We start from the raw sequence: 15,056 nt of genomic DNA, 5'->3' as shown, positions 1-15,056 counted from the left end.
TTCCAATCTAAATCTAAACCCCCCTCTATTTTAAAACCATAATCTCTCGTCCTATTGCAACAGGCCCTACTAAACAGCCTTTCCCCATCTTTCTTGTAGGCCCCCTTGAGGTACTGGAAGACCGCTATCAGGTCTCCCCGGAGCCTCCTCTTCTCCAGGCTGAACAGCCCCAACTCTCTCAGCCTGTCCTCATAAGAGAGGTGCTCCAGCCCTCTTATCATCTTCGTGGCCCTCCTTATGGGCCTATGTCTCGACTGTGGAGAAATTGTCCTGGGAGTTCCAGCAATTCAAAGAGGACATGTCCTGTTCCCCATCAGTACAGGCCAATATTTCAGCTTTTAGGAGTAAATATTTCCCTGCTCAAGAGAGGTGGTACATGTGGTGAGGTAACCTGTGGTTTACCTTGCGTGACCAAGGAGAGGACATGAGGAAGTGGGATGGGAAACCTGCCTTGGCCCTAGAGACACAGGTATGTGAGTTGCAAGGAAAAACAATTGTAAATAGCAGTTTTCCATGGAAAATTGCTGCACCAGTCTCCAATAGGCAGAGGAGAAGGAATAGCCTTACTTCTGACTCTCTTGAAGGGACTTCTGATGCATATTTAAAAGAAATGAACAATGAATACTGTGGCCAGGATTAGAGGGGCCCTGCTTCCAGCCAGGTGGAGGAGAGGGACAACAGAGTTTATTGGACTGTGTAGATCTGGTGGCCTGGCATGTCAGACCCACAAGAGTATAAAGCTCTAGTGGACACTGATGTGGGCACCTTAATGCTGTCAAGGTATAATGGGGCAGAACCCATCTGTATTTCTGAAGTGAGAAGCCAAAGGGAGCCTAACTGGGAATGAGTGGTGAAAGCACCCTGTTGTGACTCGCCTGGATGCTCTATGCATTCTTGGCATAGACTATCTCGGAAGAGGGTATTTCAAGGACCTGAAAGGGAACCGGTGGGCTTTTGGTATAGCTCTTTGGAGATGGAGGAAATTACACAGTTATCCACCTTGCCTGATCTCTTGGAGGATCCTTCTGTTGTGAGTTTACTGAGGGCTGAAGAACAAGTGCCAGTTGCTACCACGACTGCGCACCGGCAGCAATATCGCACCAACTGAGACTCCCTAATTCCCATCCATGTGTTTGAATGTGTGTGCTCTCCAGTTTTCCTGTCACCCACTTGTTCAGTGTTCTCTCCAGGCTGAGGCATGAGGTTCAAAAGAAATTGGAGAATGTTGCTTATAAATTATGGAGCTACTGCCTCATGCTTACCGTCCTGTCATCAACAACATCAGACTAATCTTCACAGCTCAGCTTTTTCTCTTGTCTTTTGTCAACTTGTAAGATTTCTACATCCCCTGCTTAAGATTGTTCCCCATCACTGCATCCATTCTCAGTCCAGGTCTTCTGTGTGGAGCCCAAACAGTCCTACACCAATTTTTTTTTTGGTTCCTACTTCACATTTGAGCAATTCAGGAAGTTTTGGATGATTCACTAATGCAATTACATAGTAGCATTTCAAGACATCCTAGTACTGCTTTGGAGGGGCAGCTTTGGAGAACCTGGATGGAGAGCTTTAGAGAAAGTGAGGAAGCAATGTTGCAGGTGAAAAAATGTGTTCAGATCTGTGAATTGTGATGTGGTAAAGAAAAGGTAAGCAAAGGGCACAAATTAAATCCTGGAATTATGCATAACGTGCATAATTCCTGCTAAATGTGACCGGTTGGGTTCTGCATTACCTGGAAATAAGAGCAGCACACCAGGCTGCTGGGCACCCTGTCCACCTCCCACAGTCAAAACTGCAGCAGAGCCTCCAGCACCTCCGGGGCACACCTCCCTGCCGCAGATGTCACTAGCTTGCACGGCAGGCACCCCAGCATGAGTACAAAAGCTTTTCTGCCTTTTGGAAGTGGAGCTGTTCATGTAGACATGCCAAATAGATCTTTAATCCAGTTAGTTTGGGTACCAGTAGCAAGTGATTCTTGGTAGCACGCACTTTGTGCTCAAGCACCCAAACCTGCTTAGGTTGCTGGCTGCAGACTGGATTTTCAGCTCCCACGTGCTCATTGCTGTTGGTACCTAAGCTTGATGAATTTAAATTGGGAATGATCAGCATTGCTGCAATCATATTTCTGGCCATACTGTACACACATGTTTTATCTTCACACTATAGGCATTTTTGCAATAGATGCATTACACAGATGGGCCAAGATCATAAAAAACCCATTTGCAACTAAGTTGCGTTATTAAGCTGCTAAAATGTAAACTGCTAAAATGATAAAACACTGGTTTTGTTTCCGTTCATTCACTGACTAAACCCTCTAGAAGTACCAGCTTGGCTTCTGACCTTATTGCAGTTTAAGTTCTTTCCCAAATGACTATAAAACAAAGGTAGTCTTAAAACGATAGGGAAAACAATAACACCATGGAGAAACATTCTTGTGATTGAGAGGATAGAATTGCTTTTCATCTAGCAATGCCCTAATTTGTAATTTTAAATTTGTAATTTTAAAATTCTGTTTTACAGATTGACTCTCCAGTCAAGCTCCAGATGCATTTGTTTGAGTAGCCTTGATCTCCCTGTGGACTCAATAAATGTATCACAAAATGGCATTGCTTACTGGGAATGCAGATCCTGAGTTCAGCTCCTACTCCTTCAATAACTTGGAAAATCTCTGTGAAGTGCCAGCCAAGAAAGGGTTCTTCTACAAAAAGGCCAAACTTCTGCACCCTGGGGAAGACTTGTGCTGCTTAGCCCGCCTGGATGACCGGACCAGGTTTGTGATCATCAACGTAGGAGGTATTAAATACAAAGTTCCATGGACGACCTTGGAGAACTGCCCCTTGACCAGGCTTGGGAAGTTAAAATCTTGCAACAATTATGATGAGATAATGAACATCTGCGATGATTATGATGTTAGCTGCAATGAATTTTTTTTTGACCGTAATCCTAGTGCCTTCAGGACGATCATGACTTTCCTGACAGCTGGGAAGCTGAGGCTTCTCAGGGAGATGTGCGCTCTTTCTTTTCAGGAGGAGCTTGTGTACTGGGGGATAGAAGAGGACCACCTGGAGTGGTGCTGTAAAAAGAGATTGCGACAGAAAGAGGAGGAGGCAGCTGAGGCCAGGCTGTATGAAGGGGAGATGGTATTTAGTGAAACTACGCAATGTGCCTTCCAGGACAATAGCCGATTGAGTTTGTGCATGCGAAAGCTCAGGGATATGGTGGAGAACCCCCACTCAGGGATTCCGGGAAAGATCTTTGCTTGTATTTCGATCTCTTTTGTTGCCATCACTGCAGTCAGCCTCTGCATCAGCACCATGCCAGATGTCAGAGAAGAAGAAGATCGGGTGAGTGAAGCTTTTCTGAGAGTAAAGTGTGTTTTGCGTTGTTGTTTCCTCAGGGAAGGTGATCGGCAAAGTCACCCCAGTAATCATACAGGTATTGCATTCCATGTTTATGATGTGGAGGGCTGGCCAGGGTAGAGCACAGAAAGCATTATGTCACTTAATATTGAGGGAAGATTGGGTCAAACTCTGCCTTGCCAGCCCAGCTTCGCCATTTCACACCAGCAGGCAGCTTTACCCAGCGGATTTGTTTTCTGACATCTCTAACCAGATGACAAAATAGCTATTGTGGGTATAAAAATCAGCCTTTCTTGAGGCTTAATGTTTTGAAGTTAGATTAAGAGCTGACAGATCAGTTTTCCTTAAAGGTACTTTAACATACTGCTTTGGATGAACTCTCAGTACCCCACTGTAAAAACCACATCTAAAATATTTTTATGCTCTAGTTGAGGTAAAGGACAGGGAAGCTGAGGCAGGAGTTTAACAGTGGAAACAAAGCAAATGTCCCAATTTTCAGATATGCTTGGTATTCTCATGTGTAAGCTGTGGATGCTTCATGCCCTTGAAAATCGAGTCGTATGGATATTTTGTTTATTCTTTTACTTCAGTGGATTTCCTAAGGGTTTAGTCCCTTATTTGTGCAAGCAGTTCAGTTTCCCAGGATTAGTTGTATGTAGGCCAGTGAGGGCTCATCTGAAGATCAATAGAGGAGAACATTCATGTTTTTGTTAGATATGTGCTGAAGTGCAATCTAAGGAGTATGGGAGTTGGGGACTTTTTAAAAAGAGTTCATGCCCTCTTTATTTTTACTCAAATCCAAGCTTGACACTAAATATTTGGGCTTATTTTCTAGCCTCAGGGTCATTAAATGCAATTGTGAACTTCACCCTATCAGGTTCTGCCTTGCAGCTGAAGGCAAAGCTCACCTGAAAGCAGAGCCCTTCTTGTGGGCCATCACCTGGGTGCTGAATGGCTCGTTGCTCACTGCCACTAGCAGAAAAGAGAGTGGTCCTTCCACGACAGGAGGCATTTATTGTTTTGTAGAATCGAAAGTAAAAAGCATGCTGATGGAAAATGGGTGCAGCAACTCCAGAGAGACCCCTGCGTTTGAGTACCTCATTGTGTAGTAAAACCCACGCTTTGCTTGCAAAGTATGCTTTGGTTAGATACCAGTTGAGTTGTTTGATTTGGAATCAGACTCATTCAGTAGCAGCCAGGAAAAAAGACAAAACATTTGGTATGTTGTTTGATGTTTGATTTATTATAAGATCTTTATTTTAAAGGCTTTTTATGATGTAAAATCTGAGGATAGTAATACTAGGTACTAGTTAAAACTGTATTGCCCTACTCATTTTAAAGAAAAGATCATTTCCAAAACACTTGCCTTATACTGTAGATAACCAACAGTGCTCCAGTATTCTGGAATTTTAAGTGCAAGGGATATTTTACTGTTGAAAACTGAAATGTATTTAGTGTTTAAATGTTCCTAGGTTTAAGTGAGAGCTGAACAATTACTTTCAGAACTACCAGAGTTTAGGAGCCTTAGATTTTTACTAAAGATCAGAACATAAATAGAGACTCATAATAATAGGCTACTAATATTTGTTGGGTGGAGCAGGGTAATAATGAGGATAGAGCTAGCATATGAGAGAAGCCTGGATTTCTTGATAGGCTAGGGCCATTAAAAGGAGCACATTTTCATAGTTGAATGCAAAATTGTACAGTAAAGATTAATGTAGACTTACTCTTGCAAAAGCAGAGTCTGATTCTCAAAATGAGACTCTAAATAGGATTTAGGGTACAAGCAACTGAATGTAAGTTCCTATTGCAGCGTAAAGTCAGAAGGGTTAACGTGATCCATGAATATTGAAGCTGGGGAGTAGTAATTAGAAGCTGGAAGATTATTTTGTGCCTGTATGTGGCATTGGTGAGACTGACACTAGAATACTGCAGTCAGATCTCGCATTTGTATTTTCAAATGGTGTTTTGAAAAATTGGAGAGGGTGAAAAAACCTATAAATATTAGACACCTGGAGAAAATACCATACAATAAGAAACCCGAACATTTCAGTTTATTTAGATTATACAAAGGAAGGTGAGTGGATTAAGCAAATAAGTAATTTTTATAGAGGGAGGAGAACTGTATCATCTAAAAGACCTTTAAATTAAGTAGGGAGAGGATGCATGGTTAAAAGCTGAATCCTGATAAATTCATATGGGAAACTAGGTGCTGTTATTTAATACCAGAGTGATTAATTACTCGGGCAGACTGGGAAGAAAATTAGTGGATTTTGTATTTTTTTATGCTTTCAGTTCAAAGCTCAGTGCCCTTCTGGAAGGTAGCCTTCAGCTAAACACACTCTCCTTCAGTCGAAAGTAAACTGCTGGTTTCAGTTCAAATTAGAAGGGTGAAATGCTTGCAATACAGAGAAGATCAGAATAAATGATCTGATGTTTTTCTGTGCCCTTAAATTCTAACAGCACAGAGCTCCTGCAAATAGGCTTTGTTCTGCCCTTTGCACGGAGAAGCTCTGTGGACAGAGTGGAAATGGTTATTTTCTTTGAGACAAAGGTGGTTCTTTAGCGCAAGGGACAGATGAAGGATCACTTCTTACGTAGCTTAGTTCATCTCCAATGTTCCTCACCTGCTACTGAATCAGTGCAGATTAACACTCTATTTGAGTTGTAATTAGTCATGCCAGGAGTCATACACAGTGACTGATTTTGGTCCTGCACAAATGGATGTCAATACTCATGTAGGTCTTTTCGGCCTCAGTCGGGCTGGGCAAGGAGTCAGGCATCTGCTCACATGGAATTGCTTGTAGGATCAGAGCCCTAGGCTGCAGGCTCCTTGAGTGTCGTCTGTGCATGGCTTAGCCAGCCGATGCAGCTCATCAAATAACAGGTGTAGAAAGGACAGAGCTTATGTGAATTTGAAGTCACGTTAATCATCTTGAGGTGTATCCCTAGTACCTGGTTTAAAGTTCGTGCCCAGGGATAGCTCTTTGGTCTGGTTTTGCAGTCTCCTGACAAGCAGAAAATGTATGTGCATCCCTCCTGGCTAAGGAACAAATAAACAGTAAATATTATTTCAAGGACGCACCATACTTGGTGTGTACATTTTCCAGGCTCTCTGGCTGGCATTACTGCTGCTTGGGTTCCGTGTCAGAGGTGTCATAGATAGTCTGGCTAACAAGCAGTGGTCTTTTCCTTGAGCTGGCATTTTTCAGAAAACAAAAGGTTTATGTGCCACCTATCTGTCCTGTTATTGCTTCAGGGAAAGAGAGGGGAACCAATAATGAAAAAAAAAAAAACCAAAACAAAACATGCTGGAGAGCAGTTTTTCATACCCCAATCCTTTAATGCCATCTGAGTGGACCAGCAGTTACACCCAGTGATGTCCTGCAGAGATGTAAGTGACCTCAGACAGATGTAAACGTGGGACCTTAAAAGTTAGAAGTGATTACCAAGTGGATGAAGAAATTATTTTAGGTGCATGCCTATCTCTTTTAAAATATAGAAAAAGAATCAATCATACTTTTTAAAACTTTATTAACTGCTCTAGATGTTCTAGATGGCAGTGACAATTCCTAGTAGTTTACCAAGAGTGGGAAGGATCATGTTCCCATGCACCGTAGCTGTCTTGTTCTTACTAATGGTCACCCTGATTCGTCTCGGGTGTTACTCTTTTTTAGAAGTAGTATCATCTATTTCAGATGCTGTGCAATTGTCAGTTAAGCTAACAGAATCAGATCCTAAACAACTTTTTACTTGCCAAACTAGGACATATATTTTATCTTGTCAATTTTTTCTCGTTTAGCTTTTATTTGTTGATTAAATTAAATAATAACCACTAATCCAGTAATATGCATAATAGCTGCTTCTGGAAATTTCAAGAAAGGGACACTTTAAACGTATGAAGAAAATAAACCAGTGAAGAGAGTCAGATTCTTTCATGTAAAATAACAAAGCAATAATTAATTTATAATTTAAAAATTTTCAGAATAGGAGATTCCTATGCAAGATCTAGATTTAATGGTGAAAAGTCTCCCCTTAAGGCAAAACACTGCTGAGCAGGAGCCCTCAGGCACTGAGTTCTTTCAAGACCACCACAAAAATGATCTCCAAGACATAGAAATAGCCAGAGACATAGAGCATCCTTAAGGCATTTTAGGCATATGATACCTTTAAGTGGGCTTCTCAGTTCTCTAAACAAATGGAGTGACTCAAGGAAAGCAGCTAATACATCACAGGAGTCTTAAACCAGTTGGGGATACATTACAGCCAAAGCTTTAACAACGCAGCAAAAGCTGAAAAACCGTAAGACATTGAAAGATTCAACTGAAAGCTGGATGATCATCATACTAGATTCTTCCTTTTTCTTCTTGGTGAAAACAGAAATGTCAGCCATTTCTATCTGAAGAAGAAAGCTTCTTTCTTTTGTTAGACAATCTTCCTCATCACAGAAAAAGGTGGTCAACTCAGAGAGCATCAAGCATTTTGTCCTGATTCACAAAAGCGTTTATAGGCCTGAGTCCCACTGAGCTCAATCATTTGTAGTACCACAGTGTAAAACAGGAGAAGATCAGAGAGTGCTTCCTTCTTCACCAACTCTGCTTTCTAACTTACTGGGAAAAGCTAGTCTAATTAAAGATGCTCTGATAGGAAGTTACAGTTCAATAACCTTCAGCTGAAGAGCGTTACAACAAAGAGAGAGACTCATAAATAATGAAGTTAATAATAGCTCATAAAGAAGCCTGAAACTATTTAACCTTCTAAGCTTAATTTACACACTGTGCTTCAACTTTCATATTGGTGAGGATAGGGAATAGATAAATTGTGAATGTGCATTTTAAACAATCTTGTGACTAAGGATTTCATTTCACAAAGGTACACACCAAAGTAATTTCAGACAAGGTTGAGAGAGTCTTATATAATGATTCTCAGTAGCTTTTCATACACAAGCTATTGATGTAGGGGCTGGATGAGCAGTGAGATCAGTTGAAAGCTGACTGAATGGCCAGGCCCAGAGAGTGGTGATGACTGACACAGTCTAGTTGGAGGCTGGTAACTAGCTGAGTACTCCAGGGTTCCATACTGGGTCCAGTCCTGTTCAACATCTTCATTAATGATCTGGATGATGGGGCAGAGTGTATCTTCAGCAAGTTTGCAGATGACACAAAACAGGGAGGAGTAGCAGATAGGCCAGAAGGTCATGCTGCCATGCAGAGGGACCTCAACAGGCTGGATAAATGGGCTGATGGGAACCTCATGAAGTTCAGCAAGGAGAAATGCAGAGTCTTGCACCTGTCGAGGAACAACCACATGCACCAGATATATGCTGGGGCCACCCAGCTGGAAAGGAGCTTGGCAGAAAAGGACAAGGGGGTCCTGGTGGACACCAGGTTTACTATGAGCCACCAACATGCTTTTGCAGCAGAGAAGGCTGCCAGTCTCCTGGGCTGCATTAGGCAACGTATTGCCAGCAGGTTGAGGGAGGAGATCCTTCCGTTCTGCTCAGCACTGGTGAGGCCACACCTGGAGTCCTGTGTCCGGTTCTAGGCTCCCAGGACAAGAGAGACATGAGCATACTGGAGAGAGTCCAACGAAGGGCCACAAAGATGATGGACTGGAGCACCTCACATATGAGGAAAGGCTGAGAGAGCTGGGACTGTTCAACCTGTAGAAGAGAAGGCTCAAAGAGAGCCATAAATACCTGAAGGGAGGATGCAAAGAGAATGGAGTCAGACTCTTTTCAGTGGTGTCCAGTGACAGGACCAGAGGCAATGGGCACAAACACAGAAGATTCCATCTAAACATCAGGAATCACTTTTTCACTGTGAAGGTGACTGAGCACTGGCACAGGTTGCTCAGGGTAGTCAGAGTCTCCATCCTTGGAAATATTCAAAAGGTCTCTGGACATGGTCCTGGGCAACTAGGTGGCCCTGATTGAGCAAGTTAAGGGGGCTGGATTAGATGACCTCCAGAGGTCCCATCCATCCTCAACCATTCTGTGGTTTAACTATTAATTTGTTTAGGTTTGTAATCTAAATAAGTAGCTAAACAGGAAGAAATATAAGTATTCAGGGCCTCAGTGTGTCAGAAATGCCAAACATTTTGTTGAATGAATGATATCATCTTGTCTCAAAACTTGCAGTTTGAGGTACTTCTGGGTGGGGAAAAATGTCATTTTTATATAGAATCATTTACTTATTTCAGTGAAAAGTGATGTAAAGGAGTAAAACAGTTGTTATTGTTGGTGCTTTCCATCCTGAGATGGTACTCTGGTCAAGACTCTGGAATGAAGCTTTTCATTACTGGAGAGCTCATTTTTAGCACTTTCTGTCTTTTGTGACTCTTCAGCTGTTTTTCTGCATGTGATACTGAGACCTTCTTGATTTTAACTTGGAGCCACATGTTTATGTGGTGCATAGATGGTGTGTTTTCATGAATGAAAGTCTTCATAAAATTGCAGCTTGTGTTTTTCCTTTACTTGCGGAATAAACTGTTCTAGAAATTACAATACAGTCAACATAAAACATGTATTTTAAAAAATCTCCCAGCTGGTATTACAGATAACTATTTATAGTATACAGGCACTCAGGGTGACTTTTTATAAAAGGAATCTTGGGGAATTGGACTAATTTCCCTGGGGATCATCTGATAATTCATTATACCATTCTCTCAGCTCTGCTGTTTAAATGCAAAAGCCATGAGCTGTAACAATATCACCAGTTACAGCATCTGAACCGATCTCCTGATGTACTCATCCCCTGCGTTGCTGGCTTGCATTTTGTGTTTGCTTCAGGCAGTTCAGGCCACAGCTGGCTGGAGGCCAGGGGAAGACCAAATGACTCAGTAACAATTGTCACCTGCCTTTTCTACAACATTGTGCACAAGGACGTTCCTGTAGACACAGGAGATTCATGTTCACTTTCATATTCACATGCCCTTACTTAAGGGGTGTAGGATTCGCAGCAGTGCAGAGCTGTGTTTTAACTAACAGTAAGATGCTGCTTATTTTTTCATTCATAAGCTTAAGGTAGGTTTTCTGCTCAGATGGTACTTAAATCAAAATGGTAATACACAGTCCAAGTCACAGGCTTTGAGAACATCCTTTACCCACAGCTTTGGTCATCGGCAATAAGCAAAAGTTTGCTTTATTTATGTGCTCAATCTGCCTCCGGTAGTTTCATCACCTGTTCAGTGTAGTCCTGCACTTAGATTGTGAATGCTTTGGGACAGAATGCCTTAAACACAATGTCTATGACCATCATCATAACAGAAATAAAAATTACATCTACACTGCTATTCAGATACATGGACACATGCCTCAGGCTGTGAGATAGGTTTCTAAGCAAGGAAATTTTTTTTCATGCAAGATGCAATTACTGTATGATATTCTCAGAGTCCAAAACTGAGGAGTAAGAGCAAAGTTCTGCAGTGCAAGTCTGAGTCATCATAGTGTGGTCTCCCAGCTCCACAGAGATGGTCAGAGAAATTTGCTGTGCATGTTGCCTTTCAGACAGCTCAGGCTTGTCTGAAAGCAGCTGAAAGTTATGAGGTTTGAAAGATAAAAGTGATGTTGCTTTTGTGGGTCGCACAGAGAGCTTTAAAATCAAGGAGTCAAGAACCACTGCACTGCTCAATCTAAACCTTAAATGTGGAGTTGGGTGGGTTTTTTGAGTGGTGTGTGTCTTTTATCTGACTCGCATGGAATTTCAAATATAAGACTAATGGCAAAATGTCCTTTGCAAATATCAAGAAGTGGTGATCATGTCCTTTGATCATTTTACTGGGAACTGTGCTTGTTACAGTCCTTAATGTAAAAGAAATACATGTATTAATCTTTCCTTTGTGGATCTGAATCAAAGTCTTTCCTTCACTGGTTGTTGAAATCCATCTGTTAGAGCATATCTTGGTGTCAGTTTATTTTACTGAATTCAGGATTGTTGTATTCACACACTGGGGAAACACATTTGGTGTTATGCACCCTCAGCATCGCTGTTGCCCAATGCAGTGCCCAACGTACCTGCTCTACCCGCCGCTGCCCAGGACTCCAGCTGCCTGGAAAGCCCCAGGTCAAAGAGCAAACCACATGCCAGCTTTGCCAACTCTTTTCAAGTATAGTCCTTCCCCTTTGGAAGGCTACCTTAAGCTGCTAATGAGTAGAAAATGTTTGAAGGAGTAATTGGTTATTCTTGATATTCCTTGTGTGGGCAGAGTGCTGGATACAACTGGTTGTATTTAGTCGTGACTACTTTGGGAGAGCTCTTGTCATTTGTTCTCCTTGGCTTGCTTGCCTCTCTTGGTAAAAAAAAAAAAAATAATTACTTTCTGCAGTCCTCCCTCACTTGAAAAAAAAAAAAAATCCAGCCTTGTTGCTTGATTGAAGCTATTTAAACTTTAGCAGACATATCTAGCTGTTCTGTCATGGCAACCCCTTCAAAAGATAAAAGAAAACATGGTCCCAGTAATAAAATCTTTCTCTGTTTTATCAGAGGGGTTAGGGGGAATGTTGTATTTTCTCTCACTAAGAGGTGCCTTTGGATTGGTGGGGGAGGACACGGCAGGGTGAGGACACCTGTGGAACAGGTTTGCACAGAGACCCACAGTGAGCCTGCAGACCCTCTGCTCAAAATTCCCCATCTTGGCAAAGTTACTGCCTGAGCTGTTCATGCCTGGCTCTTACCAGCTTTGGGTCTCACTGCAGCATCTTTTCCTGAGCTGCCTTTCCCAAGTAAAGAGAGAAATCCTGTGAGACAAGGAGCTGCCCTGGAAGATTTTGAGGATAGTAGGTTGCAATATAGACTGTGGGAACCACCTGAGAGTCTCTGCAGTGTTTTAGGCTTAAAAGTCAAGAAATGGAGAGAGTATTGTTAGCTCAGGGATGAGCTGTTAGCTCAGGGATGAGGCAAGAGTTGGATAAGATAAAATTCCTGTTGACTTCTTAATAACTTTGTGCTGTGCTAATGAACTCTTTCAGTCTACAGAATATCTTCTCAGGAATAAATAGAAGGCTCAGGTCTTCTTTTAAATACTGTATATACATGCTGCAATTTAACATTAGTGATAAATAATTAAACAGCTAAGACTCTTCCATAAAAGCACTGGAAGAAACTGTCACATTCTTAACTGGTTTATGTTTGGTGCAATGTATCTCAACCAGCAAAACGTGCTCTGTATTTTGTTTCTTTTACTATTTCTCTGGTCCATCACCATAACTATTTATACCTACCATTGGGTTTATTCTCCTAAATTCCAGGTAAATAATCCAGGGAGTCTCTGAAGCAATGTCACAATAATAGTTGCTTGGCCTTCAGTTGTGTTTGTAAAATTGCTACAGCTACTCCGTATAGCCTACTTTGTAATATCCTGAGGGTACAGCACAGCTTCTTTATTCCATAGATTGCTCCACTGCCTTTTGCAAGAGAGCTTGTGCTGTATGGGCTTATTGAGTACTGTCCTAGTGTTCTGAAAGAGAGAAATCTTTCATTTATTTTAATAAAAATGTCATCTGGAAATTTCATCTCAGAGCTCCAGGATATGTTGCTATCAATTCTGGAGATCTGGAATGAAAGAAAGCAACCAGATTTACATTTGGCCAGACCTCATATAGCTAGGCTGAGGTAATGAGCTGATTCATGTGTACAGCACTTAGAAAAATTGCATTAAATCATTTAACATTACAAATGCTTACATTTTCATTGCTTAAAATGCAGTGATTGAGATGAAATATGGAAGTTTTTTAAATTGGGAACTTTTTGCATTGTCCATGGAGACATTTAGATTCAAGACAAATTAAGACAGAAGAGTGGTATAGAAATGAAAAAAAAAAAAAGGTTTAAAAGTTTTGCAATAGGTTTTTAACAAAGGCTTAGGAAAGAACTGTGAGAAAACGATAAGGTTGTTGGATTTTCTAAAGGTAAGCATGATATTAGTTCTAAGTAAAAACATGAAAAAGATGGTACTGATCAATCAACAACATTTTTGAGCACAACAGCATAATTAATTCTAGTCTATGTAGAATACCGCTCATTAGTCAAACTTAATATAATTTTTATAAGGTTATGAAGTTTTCTGAAAAAAAATAACTTCTGATGTAGGTACTCATACTTCTGTAAGATATTTGAATTAGTGCCATGCAACATCTTTCCTTAATAAAAATGTCATTTTAAAAAAACTTACCTCTCATTAAATGTTTTTAAAACTTCTGTTAGATCTTGAAGTGGCAGAAAACTAACCTGAGAGATCATCATCCAGTGACAGTGTACACCAAGGCATGCAAATGTCTCTGATGTTGGCCTAGAGCTACTTAGGTGTTTTGCTGGTGGTTTGGGGGAAAATACAAAACAATTGCAAATGAAATTTACAGGTAGCACAGAAATCACACACTAGTCAGGGACTGGAAGTGTCTGGCAGAGTAAGCTGAACTGATTTGAACATGGGGAGATAACTGCGTGTTCATCAGCAGAGTGCAACCTGTAAGTGTAGAGAGCACAGAGAGCCCACAGAAGACTTTTTTGGAAAGTAGGGACTAAGAAAGGATTTAGAGACCCTGGTGGAATATCAGCTGTACATGATTTCCCATCTGACATGCTAGTTAAGAGACAAAGCATGACGCCTGAGATACTGTGTCCAGATTGTGATCCTTAAGCAAGTCAATTGGAAAAAAAAGTTAATTACTTAAAATCTGAAAATTCTGCTTTATAGTGAGACACTAGAAGAGTTTTTAATGCAGTAAGCACCAGAAAAAGAGAATGTCTGTGGACAACAGTGAACAATAACTGAAACCTGCAGCTAGACAAACTCATGCTCTAAATAAGGTGTATTACAGTGTGGGTGATTAGCAGTGGAAACTGTTTATCTAGAGGTGCTTGAGTACCTCTCATAGATTTTAAATATATTCTGTTGGTCCTTCTGAACATGATGTTCTCAGCTCAGTTGAAACTGTGGGTGCAATTTATGAGCCGCTTGGTGAGGTCCTCTGCTCCCCAGGTGATGAGCTCAAGAGCCCCTTCTTACAGGTGGCAGAGCAGTTGCCATCCCCTCTCCAACTTGGTGGTGCAGGAGTGCTGGTCCCTTGTGCAGGAGGTGCCAGTGAGGATGCTGTACATCTGGAGCTTCCTTGGCCCTCATGTGTAATGAGACCTGAAGTCATCAGTAAGATGAAATGAGCAGTGGCAGTTCATAATTGTGATTAATGTGAGGGTGGCCAGAAAAACTCCGAAGGCTGGAAGCTTTCTGAAGAGCAGTGACCTGGGATGAGTCTGGCCCCATGAAGGCAGCATCCTGACCAAGGTATCTTGTCCAGCACTGGCTGTGTTTGTGGGGGTGCTGCCGGGGCTGAGGCATGTACCTGGCAGGGCTTAGCCCCAGTGTTAGCTGTGGTTCAGAGTCGAGCTTGCAGGTCACTCATGAGCAGGCTGGCTCAGCCGGAGTGGGCTGTTAACCAGGATACATGCCAAACCGGCCCTCTGGCCGCCGTTCACTGGCAGGGCCCTCATGCCCTCACCTTCCCATACAGGCACACACACACAGCCCCCCCGCCCCCTTTCCCTCTGTTCCAGCTCATTTTCTAAGACTGGATACAAATAGGAAATACAGAGAATAGTGTGAAGGTCCCAGACATCCAGTACATCCTGAGTCGTGTTGGAAACTTGGCAGACGCTGCACCGGGTAGAGATGATGACAGAAGAGGAATTGCAGCACCCTCCT

General features: G+C 41.9%; 1 protein-coding gene across 2 annotated transcripts in view; it reads left to right on the top strand.

Moving 5' to 3' along the window:
- KCNG2 (potassium voltage-gated channel modifier subfamily G member 2) overlaps window positions 1–15,056 on the top strand; it is a 65,146-nt gene that overhangs the window by 35,519 nt on the left and 14,571 nt on the right. For both annotated transcript variants that reach the window (XM_086743126.1, XM_086743127.1), the window contains exon 2: window positions 2,518–3,341. In XM_086743126.1, coding sequence (XP_086599252.1) covers window positions 2,586–3,341 — 756 coding nt within the window. In that variant the 5' untranslated portion in view covers window positions 2,518–2,585. The remainder of the gene's footprint in view (window positions 1–2,517; window positions 3,342–15,056) is intronic.

This window comes from Chlamydotis macqueenii, chromosome 2 (assembly GCF_036417535.1).
Source record: "Chlamydotis macqueenii isolate bChlMac1 chromosome 2, bChlMac1.mat, whole genome shotgun sequence".
Classification (NCBI taxonomy): Eukaryota; Metazoa; Chordata; class Aves; order Otidiformes; family Otididae; genus Chlamydotis; species Chlamydotis macqueenii.
The sequence above is the reverse complement of the archived record's forward strand: the minus strand, read 5'-3'. Positions and strand labels throughout refer to the sequence as shown.